The 10,688-nt window shown below is 40.6% G+C and overlaps 1 protein-coding gene across 2 annotated transcripts in view; it reads right to left on the minus strand.

Annotated features, from left to right (window-relative positions):
• Positions 1–10,688, minus strand: part of SYNPR (synaptoporin) — a 309,053-nt gene that overhangs the window by 53,346 nt on the left and 245,019 nt on the right. For both annotated transcript variants that reach the window (XM_010851535.1, XM_010851534.1), the window contains one exon: positions 4,539–4,737. In XM_010851535.1, the coding sequence (XP_010849837.1) occupies positions 4,539–4,737 (199 nt within the window). The remainder of the gene's footprint in view (positions 1–4,538; positions 4,738–10,688) is intronic.

The raw sequence follows: 10,688 nt of genomic DNA on the forward strand, positions 1-10,688 counted from the left end.
GTGTGTTTGAGGGTCTCTTGTGGAGGTGCAGGGTGGCAGTGCCCTGCCACAGGGACAGGGGCTCTGGGTGCAGCAATCTTGGGTATGGCACAACCCCTTTTGGAGGAGGTCACCATTAACCTCACCATAGAGCTGCCAGAACTTACACAGGACTGGGAAATAGTCTCTTGGAGGGCACAACAGCACCTTGTGCACCAGGACCCAGGAGAAAGAAGCAGTGACCCTACAGGAGACTGACCCAGACTTGGCCAGGAATGTCCGGGAGTCTCCAGCGGAGGTGTGGGTTGGTGGCAGACTGCTGCTGGGTTGGGGGCACTGAGTGTAGCAGTGCATGCATGGGATCTTTTGAGGGAGTCACCATTATCTTCACTACCTTGCCATAGTTTGGCCCCAGGAAAATAGTAGGGAGGGAACACAGCTTCACCCATCAAAAGAAAATTGGATTAAAGATTTACTGAGTATGGCTCCGCCCATCAGAACAAGAGCCAGTTTCCCCCTCAGTCAGTCTCTCCCATCAGGAAGCTTCCATAAACCTCTTATCCTTCTCCATCAGAGGGCAGACTGAAAACCACAAGCACAGAAACCTACCAATCTATCACATGGACCACAGCCTTGTCTAACTCAATGAAACTATGAGCTATCCCTTGGAGGGCCACCCAAGACAGATGGGTCATGGTGGAGAGTTCTGACAAAATGTGGTCCACTGGAGAAGGGAATGGCAAACCACTTCAGTATTCTTGCCTTGAGAACCCCATGAACAGTATGAAACAGCAAAAAGGGCACAGAAAGATGAATTCTCCAGGTCGGTAGGTGCCCAATATGCTACTGGAGATCAGTGGAGAAATAACTTCAGAAAGAATGAAGAGACAGAGCCAAAGCAAAAACAACACCCAGTTGTGGACAGGACTGGTGATGGAAGTAAGGTATGATGCAGTAAAGAGCAATTTTGCATAGGAACCTGGAACGTTAGGTCCATGAATCAAGGCAAATTGGAAGTGGTCAAACAGGAGATGGTAGGAGTAAACATAGACATTTTAGGAATCAGAGAACTAAAATGGACTGGAATGGGTGAATTTAACTCATATGACCATTATATCTATTACCGTGGGCAAGAATCCCTTAGAAGAAATGGAGTATCCATCATAGTCAAAAAAAGAGTCCGAAAAGCAGTACTTGGATGCAGTCTGAAAAATGACAGAATGATCTCTGTTCATTTCCAATGCAAAGCATTCAGTATCATGGTAATCCAATTCTATGCACTGACCAGTAATGCTGAAGAAACTGAAGTTGAATAGTTCTATGAAGACCTACAAGATCTTCTAGTACTAACACCCAAAAAAGATGTCCTCTTCATTATAGGGGACTGGAACGCAAAAGTAGGAAGTCAAGAAACACCTGGAGTAACAGACAAATTTGGCCTTGGAGTACAGAACGAAGCAGGACAAAGGCTAATAGAGTTCTGCCAAGAGAACACACTGGTCATAGCAAACGCCCTCTTCCAACAACACAAGAGAAGACTCTACACGTGGACATTACCAGATGGTCAATACCAAAATCAGATTGATTATATTCTTTGAAGCCAAAGATGGAGAAGCTCTATATGAACTATGAACTATGCCTGATGAACTATGGATGGAGGTTCGTGACATTGTATAGGAGACAGGGAGCAAGACCATCCCCAAGAAAAAGAATTGCAAAAAAGCAAAATGGCTGTCTGAGGAGGCCTTACAAATAGCTGTAAAAGGAAGAGAAGCAAAAAGAAAAGGAGAAAAGGAAAGATATACCCATTTGAATGAAGAGTTCCAAAGAATATCAAGGAGAGATAAGAAAGCCTTCCTCAATGATCAGTGCAAAGAAATAGAGGAAAACAATAGAATGGGAAAGACTAGAGATCTCTTCAAGAAAATTAGAGATACCAAGGGAACATTTCATGCAAAGATGGGCTCAATAAAGGACAGAAAAGGTATGGACCTAACAGAAGCAGAAGATATTAAGAAGAGGTGGCAAGAATACACAGAAGAACTGTACGAAAAAGATCTTCATGACCCAGATAATCATGGTGGTGTGATCCCTCACCTAGAGCCGAACATCCTGGAATGTGAAGTCAAGTGGGCCTTAGGAAGCATCACTATGAACAAAGCTAGTGGCAGTGATGGAATTTCAGCTGAGCTATTTCAAATCCTCAAAGGATGATGCTGTTCAAGTGCTGAACTCAATATGCCAGCAAATTTGGAAAACTCAGCAGTGGCCACAGACTGGAAAAGGTCAGTTTTCATTCCAATCCCAAAGAAAGGCAATGCCAAAGAATGCTCAAACTACTGCACAATTACACTCACCTCACACGCTAGTAAAGTATTGCTCAAAATTCTCCAAGCCAAGCTTCAACAATCCGTGAACCATGAACTTCAGATGTTCAAGGCAGAGGAACCAGAAATCAAATTGCTAACATCTGCTGGATCATCAAAAAAGCAAGAGAATTCCAGAAAAACATCTATTTCTGCTTTATTGACTATGCCAAACCTTTGACTGTGTGGATCACAATAAACCATGGAAAATTCTGAAAGAGATGGGAATATCAGACCACCTGACCTGCCTCTTGAGAAATCTGTATGCAGGTCAGGAAGCAACAGTTAGAACTGGACATGGAACAACAGACTGGTTCCAAATAGGAAAAGGAGTACGTTAAGGCTGTATATTATCACCCTGCTTATTTAACTTATATGCAGAGTACATCATGAGAAACGCTGGGCTAGATGAAGCACACACTGGAATCAAGATTGCTAGAAGAAATATCAGTAACCTCAGATATGCAGATGACACCACCCTTATGGCAGAAAGTGAAGAAGAACTAAAGAGTCTCTTGATGAAAGTGAAAGAGGAGAATGAAAAAGTTGGCTCAAAGCTCAACATTCAGAAAACGAAGATCATGGCATCTGGTCCCATCATTTCATGGAAAATAGTTGGGGAAACAGTGGAAACAGTGTCAGACTTTATTTTTTTGGGCTCCAAAATCACGTGACTGCTGCCATGAAATTAAAAGACGCTTACTCCTTGGAAGGAAAGTTATGACCAATCTAGATAGCATATTAAAAAGCAGCGATATTACTTTGCCAACAAAGCTCTGTCTAGTCAAGGTGATGGTTTTTCCAGTAGTCATGTATGGATGTGAGAGTTGGACTATAAAGAAAGCTGAGTGCTGAAGAATTGATGCTTTTGAACTGTGGTGTTGGAGAAGACTCTTGAGAGTCCCTTGGACTGCAAGGAGATTCAACCAGTCCATCCTAAAGGAAATCAGTTCTGAATATTCATTGGAAGGACTGATGCTGAAGCTGAAACTCCAATACTTTGGCCACCTGATGCGAAGAGCTGACTCATTTGAAAAGACCCTGATGCTGGGAAAGATTGAAGGTGGGAGGAGAAGGGGATAACAGAGGATGAGATGGTTGGATGGCATCACTGACTCAATAGGCCTGAGTTTGAGTAAACTCTGAGAGTTGGTGATGGACAGGGAGGCCTAGCGTGCTGCAGTCCATGGGGTCATAAAGAGTTGGACGCTACTGAGTGACTGAACTGAACTAAAAAAAAGGATATTTTCTTTTATAAAAGGGGAGTAGGTGATTAAGAAAGATATTTTCAGAACCAGGGCATTCTCAGTAAGATAAATTTTAGGCAAATGTACATGTGAAGGCTGAGAAATACATTTCTTTAAAGTTATCTACACCATGTACCCCTCCAGGAATTGCTGCATCCCCCTAGGTGTCTATAGTCTCTCACCCGCTAGCTTGGCTTCACCCAGATGAGTCCTTGAACTACTGTGTAAGGAAACAGGAAGTAGCGGGGGTTGGTGGTATGTGCATGCTAAGTCAGTTCAGTCATGTTGAACTCTTTGCGAGCCCACAGACTGTAGTCTGCCAGGCTCCTCTGTCTATGGGATTCTTCAGGCAAGAATACTGGACTGCATTACCATGTTCTCCCCCAGGCAATCTTTCTGACCCAGGAATCAAACCAGGGTGTTTCCTGCATGGCAGGCAGATTCTTTACCATCTGAGTCACCAGGGTTGGTGGTGGAAAGAGATAAGATGAGAGAGAGAGATTGAAATTCAGAGACGGAGAGCTACATCTTCAAACTAAACCACTCTATGACCAGTCTATCACATTCTAGAGGAACAACATATTTCAAGTAAGTACAAGTCACACTGTCTCAACAACCAGTGAGAAAAAAATGGTCGATTAACTCCATAATACTGGAATTACCAATAAATCTGCAGCAAGCCTCACTACTATTTCCATGACCTCGTGAAATTTCCAACCATCTATTTCAGAAGAGTTTCTAGCAAGTCTAATGATATTTCTTCAGTACAGGGGCACAAAAGAATGACAGGCATCATTTTTTCATTTTAGATCTAAGGGATCCGGATGAAAAAGAATGTGATTGCTTTTCAAATACCTGCCCTGAGGACTCGGGTAAGCCCTTTAAGCATTGGAGGAAAGAAATTAGAAACGACAGAAAAAATTATTTCATAAAGCAAACCACTTACGATGAGTGGACCCCGGTTGTTCTCTCGATACTTGTTCTGGAAGAAAATGTAAACGACAGTGGCGGCCAAGGAGTAGAGGAAGGCGAAGACGGCGACGGTGACGAAGAACTCTGCTGAGGACGAGGAGTCACCAGTCAGGGACACCTTCTGTCGCTCCTTCCCCTCGCAGGTGGGCACCTCAAAGGTCACCTGGTGTAACCTACAGTATCAGAGAAACCAGAGAGGGGAATCATTAACACGCCAAGGAGAGAAAGCGAGAATGCCAGTAAGTGAGATCTGAGGACTTTCCTGGTGGTCCAGGGGTTAAGACTTCACCTTCCAATGCAGGGGGTTGATCCCTGGTTGGGGAGTTAAGATCCCACATGCTTTGGGGCCAAAAAAACCAAAACATAAAACAGAAGTGATATTTTAACAAACTCAATAAAGCCTTTAAAAACAGTTCATACCAAGAAACCTTAAAGTGAGATTTGATTTGGGATCTTACATGGCATGCCTCTGTGACACGAGAACTTACAGAGGTTGCAGTTGGGATTGTGGCAGTGATACTACAGTTAAACATCATCGCACCGGGCTTCACAGTAGCTAGTTACATGAAAGACAAGAAGAAGGGAAGGGGAAAGCGAACCTGAAATCGACGACGGATTAGAATACGACATCTTCTCCCTGAAATTCTCCAGTGCTTTCTCACCATCCTTGGACTCATACCCTAACTCCTAAACATGACCCAGCAGGTCCTGCTTTAGGGTCTTTTCACTGACTCTTCTCTTTTCCATAATCACTCTTCCCTGACATTGCCCATGGCTGGTTCCTTTGCAGCACTCAAGTGACAACTTAAAATGTCATCTCCTGGGAGAGTCTTTTCCTGCCAATCTAAAATAGCTCCTTTCCCTTAGACATTTCTATGACATCAACCTGTTCATGTCATTCATTGCACTCAATACCAGCTACATTGCCTTGGTGATGTATTTTCTTGTTTGTTTTTGTTTTTTTCTGTCTCCCTTGGATTTGGGATCTTGATTTTCTTCTCTGTAAATCACGAATCCCTGACACTAATTAGATACTCAGTAAACAGGACTTGGATAAGTAAACAAACATTCTTGATTCTATAAGATGATTGATAGACCCTAGTTTGACTGAACTTTGAGAATTTCTATTTTAGAGAATAAGATATATCAGGATAGCATTCAGGGTCATAGTGACGTTGTTGTTCAGTCGCTAAGTCGTGTCCGACGTTTTGCAACTCCATGGACTGCAGCATGCCAGGCTTCCCCATCCTTCACTATCTCCCAGAGTTTGCTCTAACCCATGTCCACTGAGTTGGTGATGCCATTAAACCATCTCATCCTCTGTTGCTCTCTTCTCCTCCCCTTTCTCTATTATTTAGTAGAGAAAAATAAGATTTTGGAGGGTAGTAGTAGAGGAGCCAAAATTAGGTTTCTTCAGAAATGCCTAAATCATTTCTTAAGTATTGGAAAGAACTTGGAAATAGAAATGAACAAGCGTTAGCAATATCAGTAAAGGACCATCTGGAAAAATTACCTATAAAAGTAACATGATAATAAAACCATTGATGAACCTGATAAATTCCCAACTTAAGCTTAAGGAGTATTTCTCTTACTAAGCAAAAGCTAATTCCTTTAAATGGATTTATTGTGTACATTCTCCTAGATAATACAAAATAATAAAAGAATAATACCAATACAACGAACATACCCAAGAATTTATGTGCCAGATACTACACTTTATATGTATTATTTCATTTGATGCTCACAAAAAGCCTTATGAGGTAGGCACTTAATTGTCCATTCCCCCTTTATACAAGAACATACAGGCTTTAAAAAGATTAAATGATTTGTGCTAAACCACAAGGCTAGTAAATAGGGCCAGAAAATTTTAAACTGTTATGTTAATTTGCTTCCGTTGATTACTGAAAATATTAACTAGGATGAATTTTTTAAAAAGTGGAGCCCATGGACAACTAGCACAACTATAAGTCCTGCTAAAAATGTTTATTCTGGGGTCTGTCCCAGAGCTACTGAATTAAAACTGTTGGAAGTAGCCTAGTTGACAACTAAAACAGGAAGCGCCAGTCCCCCTTATGTCTCAGAAATCTATTCTTCTTCATTTACTGTTGGACTTTAAAAAATAAACTGTTTACATTGTCCACTTGATTTTGCTTATTTATACTGAGCCTCCTCCTGTTTCTTATAAACCAGAAAAGCGTACAGCTGCAGTACAACTCAGGGAAATAGAAGCATTCATCATGGTTATACTGTAGAGACTCTTTCTTTCCCTTGCCAGACATACTAAAATATTTCTCAGTAGTTGAGTCTGTGGGAATGCTGAAAAATGAAATAAATTTAAAAAGGTAATCATGCCAATTATTCTGATAGAGGTGATTTTCAGATAATGAGCCCCCCCTTTTTTTCTCACTGTTATGTAATGGATCATTCATTCAACTCATTTTTAACAAGAAGCTCTGTAGTTCACATAGTGTCTAGATTCTGGGGATAAAGTAGGGAACAAAGCTATATGGGCTGGTCTCTGCACATGTTGAACTTTGAGTTTAGAGGGGAAAAATGGCTTTTCTGAGAAGACCCAAAGACTAGTTTGGGGATGAGGTGGTCAAGGTAAGATTGCTTGTAGAAGTGATTGTTTAAGCTGCAACTTGAAAAGTGAGTAGAAAATTGTCCAGACCAAAAGTTGAGAAAAAAGCACAATGAAATATGACTTCAGACCCACTAAGATGGTTATAATCAAAATGATTATAAAATTGGAATGAGTTAGCGAGATTAGACTGGAATAACAGGATAGGATTAGAATAGCAAATTCCTTAGAGAGCAGGAAATTCCATAATTTGGAAAACAGTCTTGCAGTTCTTCAAGTGGTAAACCTAGAGCTATGGCATGGTCCAGCAATTCCACTCCTACCTATTACACATCCAAGAGAAATGGTAACATTTGTCTGTACTAGACTTGTACTAGAATGTTCATATCAGCCCCGAAGTGGAAACAATCAAACATCTTCAGCTGATGAATGGATGAATAAAATGTGATATATACTTATAGGTTGGAATATTATTTATCAATAAGAAGGAATAAGTACTGATACATGTTACAGCATGGATGATTCTTGAAAACATTATGCTAAGTGAAACAAGCCCGTTGCAAAAGACCATAGATTGCATGATTCCATGTAAAGGGAATGTTCAGAATAGGCAAATTTATGGCAATAAAAAGCAGGCTAGTGTTCACCAAGGGCTGGTTGGTGAGAATTGGGGATGATGACTAAGCGGTACAGGATTTCTTTTGGGGGTAACAAAAACACTTTAGAATTGACTGTGGTGATAGAGCCTTATGCTGTTAAACATTACAAGTCATTCAACAGTACATTTTACATGAATGAATGCTAAGCTATGTGAATTATATTTCAATTAAAACTGTTAAAAAATAGAGATGAAAGAGCATGTACCAAGATTCCAAAAAAGCAAGAAGCATAGCACATGTGAAATGATGAAATATGGCTTGAAACTGGAATATGGCAGGAAAGAATATGAATGTTGTAGGATGAGATGGAAAAGTAGCCAGAGACCCTCAGTGCTGGGTCCTGTGGGTCAGATTATAGACTCGGGTCTTTTATCTTCTTTATTTTTCCTAGTGATGACAACTGTAGAGTTTATTTCCTTAACTTTCATATATAACATATAGTATGTTTATCCTATTTTACATTATGTCCCTAGTATTTATTTATTTTATAACTGGAAATTTGCACCTTCTGAATGTCTTCATCCAATTCCTCCCTCACCCCCAGTAACCACAAATCTGACTGATTTTTTTCTATGAATCTGTTTGTTCATTTTTGACCTGTAAGTGACCTTCAGCACTGTAGTAGTTCCCATTGTACAACAAAGTGACTTGATATTTCTACACGTTTCAAAATGATCGCCATGATAAGTCTAGTCATGATATTATCATATGAAGATATTGCATAGTTATTGACTGTAATCCCCACACTGTACATTTCATACCTGTCACTCATTTTTTTTTGCAGCCTCTTAATCTCCCTCATTTAGTTCTCTCCTCCTCCCACCCTCCTTCCCTCTGGCAATCACCCGATTGTTCTCCTGTTCTCTGTATCTATAACTCTGTTTCTGTTTTGTTATGTTTGAACATGTGTTTTAGATTCCACACATAAGTGGAAATCATGTAGTGTTTGTTTTTCTCTGTCTGACTTATTTCACTAAGCATAACACCCCTTAGGTTCGTCCATGTTGTCAAGAATGTCAAGACTTCATTTCTTTTTTGGCTAACTTGCCATTACACACACATCTTCTCTATCCTTTCATCTATTAATGTGCACTTAGGTTGCTTCCATATCTTGGTTATTGTAAATAATGATGCAATGAATATGAGGGTGCATATATCTTTTCTATTTGTATTACTATTTTCTTTGGATACATACTCAGGAGTGAATCTTTATCTGAAGACCAATACTGGAAAGATTCCCTTATAATAAACAACATGTAAAACAAAAACAACAGTCAGGACCACGTCACCTGTGGCGACTATTTAGAAACATGCACACTCCTGTCCAGGTGTCAGGATCTGCAACGCTACTAACGCACCAGATCCCTCAGCTCACATGGACAGATTGGGTCTGCAATTTTTGAGTACACAGAGAGCAGCAGGGAGGGGGAGAACAAAATAATTTTTTTTCTATGCAATCAGCTGAATACCAACATTTTCGTCATTGCTAATTTATTGTATTGATTTACAGTAAATGTAATGGTGCTTAAGTGCAAGACAAAAAAAAAAAAAAAATCACTAACAAATTCCCTGTGCTTATTAATACCAATTATCTATAGCTTGGTACTTAGCTTGAAGCCACACGGGTAAACTCAGGACCAAGGGGAAACAGAAGTGCAGCTGTATTATGGTGCCTGTTCTGTGGAAGGGAATGGGCATCATTTGTAAAGGAAGGGCATGTCAGCTGAAAATGGTCTGAGCATAATAATTCATGTCGCTAAACACTTTGAATGCTATGGGATGGCATTTATTGCTAAACATATATTTTACCAGAAAGGTTCTTCTAGGCAATAGTTACATACATATGCATAAATTTGCATGCTTCATTTCGGAGAGAGAGATTTTAGAGTCACCATGTGTTTATCAGCTATAATAACTTTGGAAGCAAATATTATTCATTCAGAACCTAAACAAGGGGAAACCTCTTCTGTACAGATAGTGTTAGTCGATGGAATCTGGAAGCTGATGGGCCTACTTTTGTTCTTGTAACGGACTAGTCAGGAAGCAATCGCTGAGACTGCAAAAAGGCCAAATCCAATTTGTTGATTTCAAATGTATTATGCCCTTCTCGGCTGGCATGACTCAATCAAGAGGTACTTGAATTTCATTGGGTTTTACTACATCGTGCCTATCCACAAAAAACCTCCACGTGAGAATAGATTTTTCCTTTTTCTTTTTAAAAATTTACCAACACTTAAACAGAGCCTTTTAAACATTTCACTCCTGCTTCAATTAAACTAAAGGAACTGCTGGGCACCCACAGTTTTTAGTTCTATTTGTAGGGTCTGAAAAAGTATTAAGCAAGCTGGTGTTACTTTATTAATAAAAATATTTTTGTCAACCACCACCAACATTTTTCAACCTCCAGGCATTGTATTAGCTTCTTTACTGCTCGTGTCTCACTTAAAGATCATAACAGCCTTCTCAAGTAGGTACTATCTGCCCACATTACACAGATGAGGAAACAGGCTTGAGGTAGGTAGTGAGCTTCAGTTCAGTTCAGTTCAGTTCAGTTCAGTCGCTCAGTCGTGTCCAACTCTCTGTGACCCCATGAATCGCAGCACGCCAGCCCTCCCTGTCCATCACCAATTCCCGGAGTTCACCCAGACTCACGTCCATCGAGTTAGTGATGCCATCCAGCCATCTCATTCTCTGTCTTCCCCTTCTCCTCCTGCCCTCAATCCCTCCCAGCATCAGAGTCTTTTCCAATGAGTCAACTCTTCGCATGAGGTGGCCAGAGTTACTGGAGTTTCAGCTTTAGCATCATTCCTTCCAAAGAACACCCAGGGTTGATCTCCTTCAGAATGGACTGGTTGGATCTCCTTGCAGTCCAAGGGACTCTCAA

The sequence above is a fragment of the Bison bison genome, unplaced genomic scaffold (genome assembly GCF_000754665.1).
Source record: "Bison bison bison isolate TAMUID 2011002044 unplaced genomic scaffold, Bison_UMD1.0 scf7180017864304, whole genome shotgun sequence".
NCBI lineage: Eukaryota > Metazoa > Chordata > Mammalia > Artiodactyla > Bovidae > Bison > Bison bison.